Source organism: Paramisgurnus dabryanus, chromosome 22, assembly GCF_030506205.2.
Source record: "Paramisgurnus dabryanus chromosome 22, PD_genome_1.1, whole genome shotgun sequence".
Lineage (NCBI taxonomy): Eukaryota > Metazoa > Chordata > Actinopteri > Cypriniformes > Cobitidae > Paramisgurnus > Paramisgurnus dabryanus.
The window spans coordinates 19,062,047-19,083,739 of record NC_133358.1 but is presented as its reverse complement, the minus strand read 5'-3'; the positions used below and the strand labels follow the sequence as shown (position 1 = coordinate 19,083,739).

General features: G+C 36.1%; 3 protein-coding genes across 3 annotated transcripts in view; 2 read left to right on the top strand and 1 right to left on the bottom strand.

Annotated features, from left to right (window-relative positions):
• Nucleotides 1-395: 395 nt before the first annotated feature.
• Nucleotides 396-4,827, top strand: LOC135740072 (retinol dehydrogenase 12). Its single transcript, XM_065258077.1, has 7 exons — nucleotides 396-763; nucleotides 901-1,016; nucleotides 1,778-1,933; nucleotides 2,274-2,378; nucleotides 3,196-3,405; nucleotides 3,878-4,070; nucleotides 4,206-4,827. Exons 1-7 carry the CDS (start codon nucleotides 750-752, stop codon nucleotides 4,306-4,308), a joined length of 897 nt encoding a protein of 298 aa, XP_065114149.1. The 5' UTR covers nucleotides 396-749; the 3' UTR covers nucleotides 4,309-4,827.
• A 929-nt stretch (nucleotides 4,828-5,756) lies between these two features.
• Nucleotides 5,757-7,555, top strand: sec61g (SEC61 translocon subunit gamma). The gene is made up of 4 exons (XM_065258076.2): nucleotides 5,757-5,913; nucleotides 6,504-6,603; nucleotides 7,049-7,151; nucleotides 7,350-7,555. The coding sequence occupies exons 2-4, from the start codon at nucleotides 6,510-6,512 to the stop codon at nucleotides 7,357-7,359; spliced, it is 207 nt and encodes a 68-aa protein (XP_065114148.1). The 5' UTR covers nucleotides 5,757-5,913; nucleotides 6,504-6,509; the 3' UTR covers nucleotides 7,360-7,555.
• tpk1 (thiamin pyrophosphokinase 1) overlaps nucleotides 7,437-21,693 on the bottom strand; it is an 83,604-nt gene continuing 69,347 nt past the window's right edge. Inside the window, exon 9 of the mRNA XM_065258075.1 lies at nucleotides 7,437-7,722. Coding sequence (XP_065114147.1) covers nucleotides 7,583-7,722 — 140 coding nt within the window. The 3' untranslated portion in view covers nucleotides 7,437-7,582. The remainder of the gene's footprint in view (nucleotides 7,723-21,693) is intronic.

The window sequence follows — 21,693 nt, the reverse complement described above, 5'->3', positions numbered from 1 at the left end:
ATGTAAACTTATCACAATCCAAAACTTAAAAAAGTAGGTTGAATTGACTTGCATTTTTTTACTATCTGACAGACGATCTGTCTATCTATCTGTCTTTGTCTGTTTGCTTGAAAGTGTAGCCTATCTGTCTGCTATATGGTTCTCTAATTGGGGCCATGGTCCCCCAGATGGTAACAAGGGGGCCCAGTTTTACAGTTTTTATGTTATAAAATATATGAATTTATAATACATTTTGTGTAATTAAGCTTTAACAAATCAAACTTTAACCAAACAGCAGAACTACTTCTGCAATGTAAAATATGTTTAGTTTAATTAAAAGTTTAAGTTTGAGATTTTTTTATCATGAATTTCTATGGGGTGGTGGGGGCGCAAACTGGGTTGGACCCTTCACAAGGGGGGTGCATGGTGAAAAAGTTTAAAAACCACGTCTGTCAGTTTGTCTGATGATAAAATCCTTCCACACATCTAGCTTATGCAACGAGGACGTCTAGTGGACAAAAGTGTCATGTATGATTTGCGAATTTAGAAAACTAATTTTTAAATGTTTGACGTAATTGTAACGTTGGCGTCTAGCGGAAAATCCAGCGTTGGGAAACAACTACAAAACACATTAAGGGAATTTAATTGGTCAGAGGACAGTGCTCTGAAAAGGAGGGACTGTAGTGTAACATCTCATTCATAAAATACACACAACGCTAGAGTAGACATCTGCTGTTAACTTAGGGAAAATTACCGGTTTTACTGGAACAATGCACTCTGTAAGGTAAGCAAATATTTTAAAATAATATTTATAATTATATGATTTTTAAACACAATCCGCAAAATATAGCGTTGATGTGCTATTGGTTAGAAATGGGCATAAAAATAACCTGTAAACATTTGTTTTGTCTTTATGATCAGAAGTTTCTTCTGTGGCCAATGGAGCTCTTCTGTAAGGCTTGATGATAAAACTGTAATAATCACAGGAGCTAATACAGGTATAGGAAAAGAGACAGCCAGAGACCTGGCTAAAAGAGGTAAGAATCTGATATATAAATAACATTTGTCTGAAGCAGGTGATTTTTATCAATCACAATGCAATGTTACAGTAGACTATATCTTTAAATATACTTCTGGTCAACATTTAAAGAAAAATGCTTTGCATGGTCATAATTACCATTTTTGACCATTCATTGCATGAAAAGCATAGGCATTCTAACCTGGTAACCTGTAGCCACGTGTTATGAACTCTCTGCAGTAAATATAATTACTTTGGACCTGTATATTTATTTCAGCATTTGTTCAGTTTAAAATCACTATAATCCCGGATGAACATAGAAAAAATGCAAAACTAAACAGTGCAGTGTTCCATTGTCAAACGCAAAACAGCAAATGTAAACGAAAACAGATAATATTTCATTTAAAAATGACAGACTCTTGTAAACATTGAATGCATGCTGATAAATAAATGACAGGATTATAATACTCTCTGCCAGAGAAACGTACAACTGCACACTTTCCCACATCGACCCGCTGGATTCCAACAAAGAAACTTTGATGCTTGCCAACCAAATGGCTTTGGATAGTATAATAGACTTTCTGCACAGTAATTACCAGGCAAACAGCTATTGTGTTGGTTCATCAGCCTTACATCCCAGTTTAGCACCAAATGAATTACTTATGCAAGGAGAGCAAGGGCATTTGCTGAAATATGTAAACAATGTTATTTAAGATAAAAAAATATTTATGGAATCATGGAAAGCGCATTAATATAAACTTTTCTATCTGGCGTCCTCAGGAGCTCGAGTCATCATGGCCTGCAGAGATCTGGAAAAAGCAGAAGAAGCCAGAAAAGAATTGATTGAGGATTCTGGAAACCAAAATATTGTGGTCAATAAACTTGATTTATCAGATACCAAATCAATCAGAGCATTTGCAGAAGTCATAAACAAAGGTGTGTAGAATATTACTTTGTTTTCGTTATTTATTTCAAACCAAAACTCTGATTGGTTGCATTTATTTTCTGTAATCTAATCATTTACTGTTAGGGCCAAAGACCTGGGATAACCAGGGACATTTTTTATTGTTTGCATTATAATTTAATTCACATTTCCATGTCAAAATATATTGTTGGTGTAACACTTTGAATAAAAATGTAACGGAAAAATTAGCAGGAGTTTTAACACTTATAAAAAAATCATAAAAACATGTACACCAGCTATATGAACCCCAAGTTTATGGTTTTTTAAACTGACCTTTATATACTAAGAATATTATTTTTTATGTTGTTTTAGAGGAAAAACAAGTCAACATCCTTATCAACAATGCTGGCATCATGATGTGTCCATATTCAAAAACCACAGATGGCTTTGAGATGCAGTTTGGTGTCAACCATTTGGGTAAAGACTTCTGTGTTTGGTTTTACATTGCATATGCATTTTAACCGCTAACCATGACCCAACTCTAACCTATGACCTGACTACCAGCCAAAAATACCAGCCAAACTTCCTGTATTATTCAGTATGGCTACTTTGTCTCACCAGTAAATCAAGTAATTTAGTCAAATGAAACACCATTTGTGCTTAGTTATAGACTATTAACATGTACAAGACATTGTTATTTCCACTTACTAGCAAGGTTGAATAGTTTCTCAAGCAACATAACCTTTAAAGGAAAAGACCACCGTTTTTTTATATTTAACTATGTTCTTACCTCAGCTTAGACCAATTAATTTATTAACTTATTTTGTGTCACTATACTTAACTGTTTTACTTGTGTAACTACTCATGTAACAGTCTTTAAATAGGGAAAACATGGAAGTGTTAAATTCATCCCTGTTTGGATCCTAAGAAATTAATGAAGCTAGGCTAAATGCTAACACATTCACAATGCGCAGTACAAAGATTAAGTGCACGCATTGAAAAAAGATAGGTGTGTATTAATTCGTCCAAGTTGAGGTAAGAAAATAGTAAAATATTGAAAAACTGTGCTGTATTCCTTTAAATTGACATAACTTCTTTGTTTATCACAAGCCCAAATTGGTTTCCTGTGACTCCACTGCTCCCAAACACACACATTTAGTATACATCCTCTCCATATATACATCCACTTCCATGCATTTATTGATTAATACACAAATAAGCCACAAAGACATTAACAGGACATGTGAGACAATGAAGGTCGTGTGTGACTATTTTATCTTTCCTACAATACTAGGTCATTTCCTTCTCACCTACCTTTTGCTCGACCTCATAAAGAAGTCCGTCCCCGCGCGGATCATCAATGTGGCTTCTGTTGCCCATACGTGGGGCAGCATCCGCCTGGATGACATAAACAGTGAGAAGAGTTACTCTCCTCGGAGGGCATACGGACAGAGCAAACTGGCAAACATCCTCTGTACACGATCACTGGCGAAAAGACTGCAGGGTATGTGATGTGACCTTCATAACAAAGATGTCTGACTAAACATTGTTTTTAAAAACAATTTCATCTTTTTAAAGTTATCATCTTTTGTTCTTAAACTGTTTTATCTTGAAATTAACTGGCACTGTTTGGGAATCATTCTTCAGCAGCAAATGTTTAACAGGCATGAAAATTTAATAGACAAAATTGTCACAATTTAGGTTCAAATTATGTAGTTACCAGTGAGCACCACTGTACACTAGTGTGTGTCTAATCTACAGTATAGTCGCTCAATGTGTAAAGAGCATTGCATTAGCAATGCAAAAGTCAGGGGATTGATGCCAGGGAACAAACATACTGATAAAAGAGATGCAGATGAATGCATCAGTTTGGATAAATGTGTCTGCCAAAAGCATAAATGCAAATACATTTCCCAGACAGCAGACGACTCCAGGCAGATCCGCACCCTGGGATTAAACATATTTCATGCTTCTAGGCACAGATGTGACTGTATACTCCCTCCATCCTGGTGTGGTACACTCAGAGCTGTTTAGAAATCTCAGCAAGCCTGCACAGATAGCAGTCAAGGTCTTCAGCCCCTTTGCTAAGACCACAATTCAGGGGGCACAGACCACCATCTACTGTGCTGTGGAGCCAGAGCTGGACAAAGAAAGCGGAGGATATTACAGGTAAGAACAGGGTATTACGGAGAAAAATCTGTTGGCAAATGTTATATAAACTATAGCCAATATAATGCAATAAAGAATTCAGCTGTGTTAATGTTGTGTCAATGTAAGTCCTATAAGCACTTGTCTTGTTTTTAGTGACTGTGCCCCAGCGAGGTGTTCAAGAGACGCTATGGATGATGAAATGGCCCAGAAACTCTGGGAGATCAGCTGTCAGATGCTTGGCATTAAATGGGAGTGAAAGAGACATCAGGACTCCTCTCTTTTTAGTAATATAATTATGAGAATAGTGTAAAGAAAGCTTTTGTGCTAATGCAATATATAATCCGAACTACAAGCATTCATACACCGCATGACTGAACAAGTGCTATTTTTATATTGTAAATCGAAATTCTTTTTTATTTTAATGTCCTCGGCTAATTTCAATAAAACTAATGAGCTGTTATGAATTAAAATGGATTCTGGTCTACTGATTCGTTCTATGATATTTGCATTCAGTTTTTTAGGAATAGCTATAGTTAATGAACTGAAAAAAATTGCTAATGATTTCCCTGATATAATTTTTTGCAGTAGATGTTTTGCCTTTTCCAAGAACAGAAGAAATGCGTTATTAAAAAATATACTTTGTCCGCTTGTGCACTGTTAAACTAAAGTAACTTTAAAAGGAAGTTAGTGGTTCTTTTTAAATTGACCAATGGCATTAAGGTTAAATGCTTTTATCCTCTAAATGCAAATTTTACTTTGAAGCACACTACTAAGGTGAACATACTTCAGAATAGTAATACTCAAAGCCAAAAAAATCAAAGCAAAAACGATGAATTGCTTACCTAAATTGTTCAAAAATCACATTTGGTTAAAATGCATATTTATGGCAGGATCACTTTCCCATTACACTTTCCCATTTTTTACTATTTCTTCCGAATTTTGGAACAATAGTAAACTAATCAAAACAATGGAATAATAAGTGTTTCAAATAGCCATTGCCTATTTTAAAAAATTTACTTTTGGCATTTAACCAAGCAGATTCTTGGTGTTCACCCTAAAATGCTTTTACATCTTTACTGGGCTTTTATTGGCTGCCTTTTCTTCATTATTCAGTCCAAATTAATTTCAAAAACATTTTTATTAAGCTACATTTTAGTTTTCTAATGAAATAAATTATATATATATATATATATATATATATATATTATCCAAAAAATAATTTAAAACACGTAGGCTACTGTAAACATACACCTACAGACAGGGATGGGTAGTATTTTTGATACCATGATGTATGATGTATTTCAAATACAAAATAGCATTTTGTAATTTGTATTTGATAGGGTTTATTAAAATTCCTTCATATTTTCTAGTCAATGAAATCAGAGTATTTTTTTGTATTTTCAAAATACAAAAATACAGTAGTTTATTTTGATACATGTTGTGTCTGCTGTATTTTGTAGTTTATTTTGATACACTTAAAACTAAGGTATTTGGTCTTTTATTTTAAAATACATTTTGATAATCATAAGAATCGTTACTGCATATATGAATTGTATTTAGGTAAACGTAGGTATTTTAAAATCAATTTTTTCACCCCAGAACTCCACTGATTTAACTCGGTGTCTTGTCCACGTCTACAGTAAGAAGATGATGTGGACATGTGATTGTAATCTATCCTCCAGTCGCTAGATGGCACTGTCCACGGCATTGTGAGCAGCATTTTTGAGACATTGCGCATGCGCGGCTCTGAAAGCTGCGTCAGTCTTTCCGCAGTTAAATCTACGTGGCTTTAAGCATAGCCGAGTCAGTTTATACAGAAAGCTGAACCATTTCGTCTTCATCTTTTGATTTGTTAACACAGGTAAGTGTCTTTCTCTATACTGTTAAGTTTTCAATGCTTTATGCTGATGCTAACTAAAGAATGTAGCTTTTAAGATGAGATCCATAGTGCGTTTACTGGAGACGTGTCTCATCTGATCTTTTTAGCGTAAACAGCCTTTCTGTCTTTTTGATTTGACCAAATAGGATCACTATTTTAATCTGACTTTTTTAATATGTAAGATACTTGTGTTTCACTAGTTTATAGATCAGCTAGCAAATTAATTAAACTAATTTTTTTATGTTTATGCCGTGTAAAGGGTGCATCTTTGCTAACTAGCAAACCGTGCTAATACAGTTAGCCAGTCAGTACATTAAATTCGTTATCGTGATCATTAAAGACGACTTCTAGATAGTCAACAAAGTGCCACAGTGATGAAACTTGTTTTGTATGACTGGTTTCATTTAGATAATTATATTTTATGATATGTAACATTAGGATGCAGATAGAGCATGGGTGCTAAAGCTGAACCGTTTGTGATCCTTGTTCTGATCTCAGGTCAGAGTTATCTGATCAGGTCATGCTAATGTGTAGTTATTGTTCTGATCTGGTTCTGTTCTCTTTGGTTTTAGTCCAGAATGGATCAGGTTATGCAGTTCGTGGAGCCCAGCAGGCAGTTCGTCAAGGACTCCATCAGACTGGTCAAAAGATGCACAAAACCAGACAGAAAAGGTATGTCTGGACCTATGTTTTCTTAAAATATTTCATAAATATACAGTATCTATATATAGATTGTGTATGTATGTGTGTATACATAGGAACATTTGATATAAAGAATTCAGAAAAAATGATATTAGAATTGTTTAAAAAGCCAGTGTCTTAATTTCATAGTGATATTTTAAGAATAATAATCGAAAATAACTTGCAAATATTAAATATCCGATAAAGGTACACCATTAAAATAATCCAGTATGTATATAATAAATACATTGCCTTTATATTTGTTGTACATGGAAAATCAAAACATGCATTCTGTTTCTGAACCTTTAGTCTTAAAATAACAGGCTGTATTTATTGTATTTAATTTCATTTAGTTTATTGAAGTGTCATGTTTTTGTTCCACAATTATGATAACATGACTACATTTTAACTTTCTTTTATGATCTCTGTGTTTTAGAATTCCAGAAGATTGCTATGGCCACAGCAATTGGGTTTGCCATCATGGGCTTCATTGGATTCTTCGTCAAACTCATCCACATCCCCATCAACAATATCATTGTGTAAGTTCTTGATTATTATAATTTTATTGGAGTTAAGAAAGGCAATTAATCACATGAAAACCATGTCAAATGCATTACTAAAGTATATTTAGGCTTGGACCTAAAATGATCATTTTTGTACAGATATAATAATAATAATACATTGTGGCATTCAGTCTTTTATTGCTATTTAAAACAACAATTCTCTTTGGTTTACAGTGGTGGCTAAGTTGTGAACCCATACGGACCCTTGACTGCCTGGAACGATGTTTGATAATGGATTAAATGCGAACATTTGTACAAATATTGTTTTTTTTTTTGTGTATTGACATTTCTATTTGGCTGTGTTAATAAATCAAAGGTTACACTACTCATTGTCTTGGTTAATAAAATGTTAGTGCTGAACAAAAGGCACTTTTAAAGGATCGGGTTCTTGGGTGCTTTATTCATAACTACTTCTTTTTAATTCCCATACTCCATAAAAGTGGCTTTTTAGTTGTGACTGTCACAAGTTTTCTGCCTTCTGTGGGGTCATGGTCCTCATAAGTGTTGGATGTGCTTACCAGCTCTCCAAAAGCCAATACTTGATTGTCTGTAAAAGAGGAAAGAATACAAAAGCATGTAAGTGTCCTGGAGTGCAATCCAGATGGCTTATTAAGCGAGAATTATTGATGTAAAGATGAAAGTGCAAAAAAATAATTTGGCCACCAGAAGCTTTGGACAATTATGAATGCACTGAATTCAATAAAGTATTGCTGTGCTTTTAATAAAGCTGGCCACTTGAGATTTCGCACTGAACCTGGCACTTGTGGAGATGTTATAATAAGTGAAGTGGCGAGTGAACATAACTTTGTGGGAACAGCAGTGTTTCCTCTGGGTCTCATTCAGAACAGCAGGAGTGATGTAATATGGGTGCCAGAGAGAGTTCAATGCGCCCTCACTTCACTGACTCCAGCCATCCAGCAACAAAGACAGTTCTCTCGATCATTGAACATGCTATTTGTGTTTGACAAACCCATTCGCTGGTCAAATACAAGGAGTTTACCTGTTGGGTGGTATTTGACCAAAAATTAGGATTTCTGTTGGTGGTCTCTTTAGAAATAAACACGCTTGAAGTCATTCAAGTGAGGCCATTGAAGCATATGTGAGAATGAAGGATTATTGCCCACACCAGGATATTGAACAACACACTGGTTGTGGTTTTGTAATCTTTTGAAACGACAACATAAGACACTTTTTTTCTTTTTGAGTGCAATAATTTGATTTGGTCTACATCAGTACTCTTGTTTTTTAGACATTTTTGATAATTGGTGCTGCAGTGACCTCCAGTGGCAAAATGCATTGATTGTGTGTTTGCATTCATTAAAAATGCCAAAAGATATTTCAAAGGATTTGGTGTGTTTTACACAAGTTTATAAGTGACTAAAAACAACATGTAGTCTAAGATTTGTTTAACTTATTTGTTTGGCCAAACAGGCATGAAAACTGCTGTTTTAAGTTTGTTTGTTTGGATCATTTTGCATATTTATTGCTCAAGTTGTTTTTGAATTCATTTAATTTACAGAACAAAAACAAGTACATTTATTGGCAATATTAAAGAAAAGTATAATATCTCAGTCATGATTAATATGGCCAAATGTAAAAAAAGTAATACAGTTTATAATACTGAATAATAAAAAACACATGATCAATATTACATTAACCAGAGCAAATAAAAGCAAATAAAATAAAGCAACAGATAAATCAATATACTTCAGGGCTACTGAAAGAACTACTGAAAGCCTCAAGGACTTTAAATGTAGTCCTATCAGAGTAGCAAACAACAAACAGACAGACCCAGTTTCACTAAACTGAAGTACGCACAGTTAATCAAGTGTGAATGATTGCACAAAGCCAATTTTAACCAAAAGCTTGAGAGATCTTTTGCACTGACTGAACTTTGCAATTTGCTTTCGTTTACCCCGAATGCCGTCTTACAGACAGATATTTAGTGTAGAAAAGAGAAATGAACGTCAAAGGATGAATCTCAAATAACATTAAATCTCCCGCAGTTCACAAAATGACCAGTGGTGGCGACAACGCACTTTAAAAAAATATATAACATGTCATTCACTATTTCAGCAATAAGGTGGTGCTTATAAATTGATCTTTGAGTTAAACACGAAGTCTTATATTCTCATATAAACTAGCAGAATGAATCATATTTACTTTAATTTACCTTTTCATTACATCTTTTTTGTAAACCTTAACTGAAAGATGACGCACAACTGAGTCAGACAAAGAGTAATAGCAGTTTTAGTTGATATTTCTGTAGTTTAAGTAACTCCCAATAGTTGCAGCTGGAGCCTTAGTACGCTCATATCATACGCTTGTATGAAAATTAGGTAGCAAATGAATGTGGAAGACAGTGGAGGTTGGAGTTACTGTTTGTCTGATAAAGACGTAAGAAGATGATGGCAGATATGACGCAGTGGATGCAGACACAAAGCAAGACTCTCAGGCTGGAGAAACATTTCCTGCCAAGTTACATTACAGCAGATTTCTGGAAACCCATCAGCATAGACATGCAGAGACATTAACAGATGAGCACACCTATGGGACTTCTGCAGAGTCTATAAATATAATATCTATTTAAAACTGTTACTTTAACAACGCCACCCAGATACTAAGGATTTCTGAGTGGTTTATAGGGCGTTTCTAAATGGGTGCTAAAGTGTTTTGCATGTATTTCAGTGCACAAGAGGCAACCCTCAATTATCTATGATATTATCCGTATATGGCCTGGGTGCCTTTGCAAATCTAAGGGTTGTTAGGGTTGTATAACTCTGTGGTAGAGCATTGCGTTAGCAGCGCAAAATGTCATGGGTTCACACCCAGATTGATACAAATAAACACCTTGTTATGCACTGTAAGCCATTCCCACTGTGTTTTTTCATCCCTTAAAACCTCAACAGTGTCATGAGACCAGCTGTTGGCATTTTCTCAGCAAACTGATGTCACTTTGCACAGGCCCCGCCCACAGCCATCCAAACACCACAGTTAAAGGGACACCCCTTTTTTTGAAAACGTGCTCATTTTCCAGCTCCCCTAGAGTTACACATTTGATTTTTACCTTTTTGGAATCCATTCAGCTGATCTCCGGGTCTGGCGGTACCACTTTTAGCATAGCTTAGCTTAATCTATTGAATCTGATTAGACCATTAGCATCACGCAAAAAATAACCAAAGAGTTTTAAATTTTTTCCTATTTAAAACTTAACTCTTCTGTAGTTACATTGTGTACTAAGACCGACAGAAAATTAAAAGTTGTGATTATCTAGGCAGATATGGCTAGGAACTATACTCTCATTCTGGCGTAATAATCAAGGACTTTGCTGCCATAACATGGCTGCAGCAGGCACAATGATATTACACAATGCCCGAAAATATTCCCATGCTATTTGTGTTTGACAAACTCATTCGCTGGTCACAATACAAAAAGTTTACCTGTTGATAAAGTAACCATGGGGACTATTTTCGGGCAGTGCATAATATCATTGCGCCTGCTGCAGCCATGTTACAGCAGCAAAGTCCTTAATTATTACGCCAGAATGAGAGTATAGTTCCTAGACATATATGCATAGAAAGTTGCAACTTTTAATTTTCCGTCTGTCTTACTACACGATGTAACTACAGAAGAGTCAAGTTTTAAATAGGAAAAATATCGAAACTCTTTGGTTATTTTTTAGCACAATGCTAATGGTCTAATCAGATTCAATGGATTATGCTTTTTTTCTGCTCACCCAAAAAGAGTTTTTTTTCAACATTGAATAATAAATAATCTATAGGGTATTTCGACCTGAAACTTCACAGGCACAGTCTGGGGACACCTGAGACAAATACGTTTAAAAAAATGCCATATTAGGTGACCTTTATGCTAAGCTGCTAATTGATTTGGAGGATCAGAGGTAGAAAATGTTCTTTCTGCTGTCTTTCATTTAAATGGCACTTCGTCTTTCAATCTCACCTGGAAGCATTTTTAGTATTCCACCTTTGTATTAAAATGAGTGTTATCAAGGTTTGAATGGTGAGTTGGTCTTATGCATGTATAATGAGGCTGGTTTCAACACAAAGCTGGTTCTCAGGGTTATCCAGGAAACTTCATTAGCAATCCCCTCAGCCGGATTCAGATCGATATCTGACGCTGCGGCAGGAGCAGAAATTAATGCGTGGCCGTTATTGATAACAATGAAGATGTTTGCATGCAGTAATTGCTTTTCCAGAACCAATGTACTTCGCTTAAGTGCCCAATATTTACCGAACAAATTACATGGAGCTCCAGAGACGAACCCGGTTGAAAACACGGTATAGTCACGGGACTGAGTCACGGCGAATCATTTCGCAGCGAAAACTGTACCCAAAAATTTGTGCTTATCGCATAAGGTGAGGTGTGCCGCTGTACTTGCCATCTGGTGTGCATTGATAGCGTTTCTATTAAATGTTTATGGCTTCATTGGAGGGAGGTTACAAGGCTGAGGTGACAACTCGATGCTAATTCGTCCTTCAGATAACAGAGCCTCTGTGCCTGAGTTTCCTACAAGTCGCCTTTTTTACAGGAAAATATTTGTTTGGTTTTCTGGGAGGAAAAAGTATGTGTGGCCTGAATTCCCTCGGTTACTGTGCTACGTTTTCTTTAAAACCGAGACGCTATAGTGACATCTTGACAACAGTCATAAAGAACCTAAATTTAAAACAATGAAGCTGGAAACCGGGACGTAGGCTGACTAGACTGCATAGAAAAAAGTGTTTCAGCTTTTACATTCACATATGTCTGAACTGCACAAGGCTGCATGGCGGCCAAGGTTATACATTCATTGGCTTATAAAGTGAATATGCCTCAATGAACTGTGCAGACAAAAATGAACAAATGAGTCTAGTGTCATTCATTTAATATTTGTTTTTGATAAAAACTCAACCTGCACAAGTCTGCTCTTTCAAACAGCACGACCCATACAAACATTTCTCATGAGGAACAATGTGACAACAAAGAAAAATCACTAGTTTGTCTTTTAGACTTTGGTTGAGGACGCAAAACCTTTTGAGAAGGTGAAAAAAAAGTGCAGACATGAAAAACGGAGCCGGTTTGTTTTATGGTTATTAAGGTGACAAGAAACTGACATCAAGGTACAACAAAACTTTTAATGTACTTCAGCGATGATTACGAACATTATGAGATGACAAACAGGGATTTCTGCACACTACCTATAATAGCTTTTTAACAACTACATTTACATTTTTTACAGAACAGAAAGGTTTTTGCTAATGCAAATGTTTTCTTATTATGCTAGTGTATGATTTTATATTTGTGATTGATGATTATCCAAAACCGGTTCACTTTTATTATTTATTAAAGGTGCAGTGTGTAAATTTTAGAAGGATATTTAGACAGCAATGCAATATAAAATAGACAACTGTGTTTTCAGTGGTGTATAAAGACCTTACAAAATAAACTGTATTGTTTTTATTACCTTAGAATGAGCAGATTTAATCTACACACACCGCGGGTCCCCTTACATGGAAGCCGTCATTTTGTGCATTCATATTTATACAGTAGCCTTAAACGGACAAACTTTTCTATAGAGCACATTTGTCACTACGTTGTCTCAGACGATGACACGTTTGTCCTGTGCGTCTACCATAGCTTCTCTATGTGCTTCGAAAGGGAGGGGTGCAATACGCAACCTCACCACTAGATGCCACTAAAATCTACACACTGCACCTTTAATGTCTTATCTGTCTAAACTTAACATCTATATAAAGTGCTGTGAGACTGTGGCTTTTCAAACAGTGAAAGCAGAGGACTAGTTAGACGTTCACACAGAAACCACCAGATGAGCTTTTTTGACTGACAAGAGTTTAAGCATGTCATGCGAGCTGTCATATATAAACAACCCATAGGAGTTAAAGCAGGGCACTGTTTTTGTAGCGCAAATGGTGGAGCATTGCGTAGTGTTTTGGAAAATCAATCTCTTTATGTAGTAATAAAATTCCGAATTTGAACAACAAAGCTGGGATGCCCCCCAAACCTCAAACCTCTCAATATCTGACTCCCTATTTTACACAATTCAAACCATGATTACATGGAAAGGTGACTCCCTATTCCTTGGCAACCTCTCCTTATACCTGCAACCATTATTATTAATGTCCCATTTCCTGTTTTAACTGTGGTGAAAGCACAACTGGACTATTTTAAAAATAGCATAAAACAGAAGGGGGGGGGGCAAAAACTAACACGGGGTTAGTTGCAACCCGGACTGTTTCCATTGTTGCACAAGGGTTGAGCGTTTTGTTTTTCCGGTATTTTTTTCACGATGTCAAAAGACGATCTCCCACAAATTATTGTAAATGTAGAATGTTTTTCCAAAGAGTTATTGATGAACGAGTGTTTTGGTGGCATGTAATAAAATTTTTTCATCATATTTTTTTGGTGTCTGAGTTGGGTGTGTAAGATATTAAATCCAATGCTATGTCATATTAATCAGTGTCTTTTTGACTAGAACATTGCAACTTTTTTGGTGGGCTTGAAAATATTTTGACCCAGCGGGGTTAATTGTAACGCTGTGTTGCAACGAACCCCTCAGCACTTAAGATATAAAAACCGCTAACGTTAGTGTAATTCTTGCCGTTGTTTTAAATAGGCTACACATGAATGATTGCTGGCTGCCAACAAAATAAATGTGGCTGTCTTATCAAAAATCGTGTGTCATATTTATTTTTGTTCATATCTTTAATATTGATTGAATAAGGTCACATCAAAGATTGAAATTATAATGAAATGAATGTCTAAAATCAGACTTTGATCATTATCACACAATTTGATTTTTGAAACTGTATGATTATTACAGACTGGGTCACATATAAAAAATGTTTTGTCATAATTGTGCTGTTTTTTCTTACATGTTTAGACATTTGTATCCATTTATAATTGAACTATTGTTAGAAAAGGGCTGGATGAATGAATACAGTGTGGATACCTGTCTATTATAGACAGATAAACAATATCCACGTCAAGAATATAGACAAAATAGTATTGAAATATTTGCCTGCAAACCTAATTTTTAGCAAGTGTTACAACTAACCCCCTGCCTGTTACAATTAACCCCACCTATGGGGTAAGTTGTAACGTTTGCACTTCTGTCACGTTTGGTGTAATTGTCCAAGAATGGTAAGTACTAAAACAAACTTCAAATGTTCATTTGTAGCAGAGATGTGTGTGTTGCTTGTCTTAAAATATAATTAATCAAACTCAAATATTTTTTTGAATGATTGAGCCAAAACCAAAAAGCGTTAGGTTGTGTGTCATTTTATATATATATATATATATATATATATATATATATATATATATATATATATATATATATATATATATATATATATATATGAAAATATACCATAATAGCTAGACAGAAGTCATGAGTTGGATCCCAGAGAACACACTAATGAAACAATGCACAGTACAGAATAAATGCACTGTAAGTGGCTTTGGATAAAAGCATCTGCCTAATGCATAAATGTACATGGTGGGAAGTGATGAGCAGAAACTGAGTGTGACTGTGGCATAAAGTGGGTGTGTCCAAATTACATGAACTTTGAACTTAAATTACTGCTTTATCATGACATCATGATCAAATTAAAAGTCATCATGATAAGTGCTTTGAGTAAACCTGAATTACTGTATTGAAATGAGAAAGAGTTAATTATTAACGGTGGTAAATAACGTCATTGCCATAGGAAAGCAGTACTCTGTTTAAACCGGATATTTTCTTGAACCAGATAACCATTCCTCTGTTCTGTCTCTTCAAAGTCAAACAACAGTTAACACCTTTTAAAGCTTACGCACACAGAAACCCAAACCGGCCCGTATTTGTAATTTGAAAGGATTTTCAACAGCCTTGGGCATCTGACATTTCGTACTCGCTGTTCTTTTGATTCAGTCTTACGGCATCTTTGACGGTGCATCTTCGCTTTACACATCTTTCAGCCCCTAAAAGCATCATTAACATTCAGAGCCAAGAAGTTGTGTCTCACAGGGCTATGGAGCACATTAACGGAATGGGAAAAGACACCAGTGGGACTCCAACAAGTACAAACATTCTCCCCGGGATTTGCCAGGTATCCGTTTGACAGTTCCATATTAAAAAGTCCTGCCCGCTTCTTTGACGCTCAAACAATCACAAGTAAATTACGCTCGCGCTTTAAAGCCTGCTGAGTCATGCACACTTTACCTTAACAGTGAGCATAATGTAGGATTGCATTTAGCCCAGTTTGATTTACTGTCACGGCACTGTTCGGGTAAAAGAGAGATAGACGCTCTTTCCCGACGGGAACAAAACCTGTCAGTTGATTTTTGATGGAATTGAAGTCTCTTTCCCCGCTGAAAGTCATTTTGATATGCAAATGAAAATGCGGAGCAGGAGGTTTTGTCAGGCATTGTTCCATTAAGAGACCTGACATCTTTCAAGACCTGAAAAGAAGCTTTTCGTGCGTGATGCGGGAAGACCATTTGCCTTCTTGTAATTGCATCTCTGACACCTTCGCGGAAATGGATGCGCCTCAAAATAACGACATGCAATTTTATTTTGTAAGGTTTGTGGCTGCTACAGCAGGCGTTTGTCCTGTTTTGACCTATTTCTGTGTAGGCTAATGGCGTTAACTCCGATCTATTTGGCCTGTGCTGCCATTATTTACACAACATGACACTGTATCGATTCACCAACATGAGCACGCAGAGTAATGATTGTTGTATCACGTGACACCGCAGCCGGAGATGACAGATCATTTATTTGTATTATCAGTCTAGGTCAAAAGGTTTTGATTCTAGATAAAAAGATTAAACAGGTAGATTTTGCATTTCCTCTGATTTAAAACATAAACAAGGCATTAAAGGTCACATAACACACAAAGTTTCTGCTAATCTTATGTTAATCTTGAACTTTATTTCAGAATAAAGCCGAGCTCCTGGAGACGTACCGTGGGCGGAGCGTGTCACGAGCAAGCATCACACCCAAAACATTATCCCAATATCTCACTACTCAAATTCATTATGCACACATGCAGTGTCAAATGGGTTTGGCATTGAGTTGTTTTTAATTAAAATTTAAAGAAAAGCATCTAATTATACAACAATCTAATTAGCTTTTGACTTTGATCTGCAGAAAAATTGAGAAATGAATTTTAATATTATCAATTTTCATATATGTCATGACAAAGTTTGATTATAATATCTACGGGTAGCCTAAAATGGTTTGTAACAGCATGCTATTAATTTATTAGAACATACTGAATTTCATTCTCACCTAGTAAATGATTTAACAGACGACCTGGAAAGTCGACCTGCTGCATGCAGGGTGATTACAGCAAACCCGCATTAACCACCAAACCTCATAAATCCCTCAACATAATTTGATCCATAAAACATCTTTAATAGGCTTCTCGATTCAGAGGTGTGTGATTGGAGGGGGGAACAGACTCTGAAAAAGTCAAAGAGAGCCGAAGCCATCGGGCAGAAACAGAAACGGTCTATTAAAACCGCAACGCTCAAAGAAAACCTTCATATGACCCTTTTAAAAAATCGCGGGCCTGCACGTGTTCTGTCTCGATGGGACCTGTTGGTCCGATCGTACTATAAAGTATCAAAGGCAACCCTTTATGTTATCTCCTCTCTCAGCTGCAAACAAAACACTGAAAATCAATGAGGTTGTTTGAGTCTGTATTGACAAAAACACACTATTTTTAGAGGGCACGTTAGAAAATAAAAGCTGGAGAGCGTAAGATCACAGGAGCACTCGTCCCTGGCTTGCTCTGGAGATCAGTCCTCTATAGATGTCAACTTATAGTTGCACATGACTCTGAAAAGTAAAGGTGATATAAAAGGGATCGTTGCACCAATGACATAGAATAAGCTTTTTTCAACCTTTAAAGTCAAAGTTTTTACACGACATGTTGGAAAGCTTGATTCTGATTGGCCAGTTTTTTATTTCCAGATAACAACCGCTTCAAACTAATAACACATGGTAACCCAGATGCTGCAAATCATTTTGACCCGTACAGTTTAACTCATTCCCCGCCAGCCTTTTTTTTTTTTTGAATAGCTGCCCGCCAACATTTTTTGTGATTTTCACAAAAGTAAAAAAAAAAACTTCCAGGAAAATTCTCTTCTAAAAGTATATATAAACATACAAATATATCAAATAAAAGAACAGACCCACTGCTTTCAAACAAACAAACAATAAACAAACAAACAGGGAAAAAACGTTTCATCCTATCTATATTTTTTCTCTGCTTATAAACTCTTATAAAGTGCTTATAAATAAATATGGGTATTTTTCTTCAAAAATATTTTTTTTAGCAAAAAGCTGAAATAATTCAATTTTTGTGAAGGAATTTTGTTCAGAAATCAAATTCAGAATGATCATCAAAACATGTAAAATTAAGAAATAATGTTTTGCTTCATAAAAAAATTGAAAATTCTAGTGGATAATCGCGGTATTACAGATTACCCTAAAACTCATCACGAACACCTTTTTTATTCATGCAAATGTTTTATCTTAATTTAAGAGATAACTCATCAATGGTGGGAAAGATTTAATATTACAAAAAAATACACTTTTAAATGTCTTGTCGTAAAAGACATGAAAATGAAAAAACAGGTTTTCCATGCTAAAGGTCTGTATACATTAAAAATTAGCAAATAAAATATTTCAAATCAATATTTAATGTTCCTTACTTATAAGATAAATAGTCATGTAATAAGCGGGATAATGTACAGGCAGCTATCGCAAAATAAGAAACTTTAGTATGATACAAGACACTCTGCTTTGATACAAGACCCTTATTTCTGCGATAACAAACGGCTGCCTATATATCATTGCTTACATATTCTATGTATAAAATATTGTTAAAAGATTAGTCCATTTTCTTAAAAAAATCCAGATAATTTACTCAGCACCATGTCATCCAAAATGTTGATGTCTTTCTTTGTTCAGTCAAGAAGAAATTATGTTTTTTGAGGAAAACATTCCAGGATATTTCTCATTTTAATGGACTTTAATGGACCCCAACACTTAACAGTTTTAATGCAGTTTAAAATTGCAGTCTCAAAGGACTCTAAATGATCTCAAATGAGGCATAGGGGTCTTATCTAGCGAAACGATTGTCATTTTTGGCAAGAAAAATATAAAATATGCACTTTTAAACCACAACTTTCGTCTTCCTCCGATCCAGTGACATGCCAGCGCGACCTCACGTAATTGCGTAATGGCGTGGAAAGGTCACATGTTACATATATGAAACGCTTATTTGCGGACCATTTTAAACAATAAACTGACACAAAGAAATGAATTAGTATCGTTCGACATACAACAATGTCGGAACGGTCCTCTTTTTTCAAACTTGTATACACTGGGGTGTAGTTTCGATTCGTCATCCGTGACCTCTTGACATGATGAAGTACTGCGTGAGGTCGCACTGGCACATCACAGGACAGGAGAAGACAAGAAGTTGTGGTTTAAAAGTGCATATTTTTATTTTTTATTGCACACAATGACAATCGTTTCACTAGATAAGACCCTTTTGCCTCGTTTGGGATCGTTTAGAGTCCTTTGAAACTGCAATTTTAAACTACATTAAAACTGTTAAGTGTTGGGGTCCATTAACTCTTTCACCGCCAGCGTTTTTAAAAAAAGTTGCCAGCGCCAGCGTTTTTCATGATTTTCACCAAAGTTTAGTGCCTTCCAGAAAATGTTCTTCTTTAAATATAGTATACCAAATGAAAGAACAGACCCTCTGCTTTCAAACAAAAAAAACCCGTTTCATCCTACCATGAGTAGTTCTTTTGTAATCAGCTTTTGAATATGGGTAGGTTTCTGCAAAAACACCACATTTTGAGCAAAAAGCAGAGATAATTCAATTTTTGTGACGGACTTTTCATAGAGATCCCATTCAGAGCGATCTTTAAAACAGACACGGACATGCAGCTGCTTGCCATAGGGCAATACTTCCGGGTTTAAAAAGTTGCGGAAGGGCGCCACCTGGTGGATAATAGCGGTATTGCGGAAAGACGGAAAATCTCGTCATTGGCGGGGAAGCGTTTTCTCTTAATTGACGAGATATCTCGTCAATAGCGGTGAAAGAGTTAAACTGCATTAAAATGAGAAAAATCCTGGAATGTTTTTCTCAAAAAACATAATTTCTTCTCGAGTGAACAAAGCAAGACAGCAACATTTTGGATGACATGGTGGTGAGTAAATTATCTGGATTTCTTTTAAGAAAATGGACTAATCCTTTAAAATGCTTGTAGATGGCAGACTACATCTCTACCCACAATGCATCCTGTCATGAGTACTTGTTTCACAGCTCTCTCACATATTGCAAATCTCCAGTCCCACCTGCAAAAACATTGTTTTTATGTCTCAGTAAAACATCACAGCAGCGTGTCGTATATACGGCTGCTTCTATGTCCATCTGTGCTGGGATTATAAATCCTCTTTTTGCAAGCGGCCTCCGCTTCTTTCTCAGCACTCTCGCGTTTCAAATGCGCGAGTACTCGCACATACACGGACGGCTCCCATGTGTCTCAATTTTCTTTTAACATCTATACTAATGTTTTTAGCCATACACCCCCTGTGTGCGCAGGAATGGCTAATGTTTGCACGGTTTTCCTCTCTGCGGTCAATCCCTGACGGTGGTCTAGCTGCCAGAGTTGGAGCAGAAGTATCTGAGAGCCATTATTCCACACCAATGAACTTCATGACTACCAACCTACAATCTCCATGTTTTCTGCTCTGGAAGGGGTCACAGATGAACTGCTATACATAGAGAGAATGGACTTCCAGTCATGAACATGGCACGTTCTTGAAAGTGTACGTGTCGCTTGAATTCAGTCATTTCCCCTTAGATCTTTATTCTCTCCTTCAAGACACAGACTTGGGAAAAAGCTACGGAAACTCAGCAAAATGAGAGAGAGTAAATAAGAGGAAAAGAGCAAAAAGGAGACAAGCTGTCCTTTCATCTCGCTGCAGTGAAAAATGCATAAAATAGCTTCTGTCCTTCAAAGGTCTTTAAGGTAATAACTGAAATCTGACAGAAAAAGCTATAAATGACACACTTTAACCATAGTAATCACAATAAATATTCACATTGGCCAATGTTCTGTAAAAAACACACCACTGACAACCATTCTACGTAACCCTGCTGAGAGCTTTATGGTAATGCATCGAACGCTTCAGTCTGGAGGACATTGCAGATTTATCATATGGTAAACCTAGAGCAAAATGGTATCTTATGGTATGTTATAAAACTATGAATAGTCATCCTGCCCACCCACCATCAAGGTCTTTACTGATACAGAGACAAGCACTGCTGCTAGATGTCGGCATGGGGTGAACAATTGAAAGCTACAAAACAAAAGAATATCTCTTTATGTCCTGATGCGACAGCAATAAATCAATATATATTCAAAGTTCAGTGTGATAAAGCTTTTGAAACCACATTTCACATCAAAGCTCAATGTCTGTGTTGAAGTAGTTTTGATTTAATGAATGTATACAATAGTCCTCTTCTTTAGGAAATAAAAATAATGTACTTAGATATAAACCTTTCTGTCCCTGTTTGCGCGTCCAACATTACACACAAGAAAATGTTTCCGCGCATTTGGAATCCGTGATTCCGTCCGCGTTATCCGCATCGCGAAAATCATAGGTTTCTACTAATAAATGAATAACTTGCCTCATCTTCCACTCCTTCAAGTCTAACTGACACTGTGATTGTAAACCAAGAGCGCGTGCCGCATCCGGAAGTGCTTGCGCAACATTACGCACAGTGCGTAAACATTATCGATCACTTATCGAACCGTCCTTATCGTTTTATCGAAAAAGTTTATATCGGTAAAATTATCGTTATTGAATTATCGCCCAGCACTACTCCAGCCACATATCAAAATTACCCCATGATTTACTCACCCTCAAGATATTCGAGATACAGATGTCCATCATCTTTGAGAAGAAAACATTTGTAGTTATTTTAGTAAATGTTTTTGCTCTTCCGAGCTTTATAATGGTAGAAAGCAGGAATTAGGTAACAACGCCATCTTGGACTCACGATTCACGCAAGGTCGAAGATGGCATTGTTACGGGAAGCTAATTAATATAGTTTATAAAGTTTAAAATATTTTTCTTACAAAATTGCATTGATTACCTGCAGAAGACCTTTAATAACCCTTTGGAGCCATGTGGATTACTTCTTTAAAGGATGAATGCACTTTTTTGGGGTTTCAAAGTCAGAATTTGTTCCCCTTCTATTGAAAGGTACCAAGGGGACTATTTCGGGCACTACGTAATATCATTTGACAATAGCAAAGTCCATTTTTGAGTGCGATGCTAATGGTCTAATCAGAATCAATGGATTATGCTAAGCTATGCTAAAAGTGGTACCGCCAGACCCGGAGATCGGCTGAATGGATTCCAAAACTGTAAAAATCTGATGTTTTTGATGAGCCTACTTTCAAAGTGGAGTGTCCCTTTAAT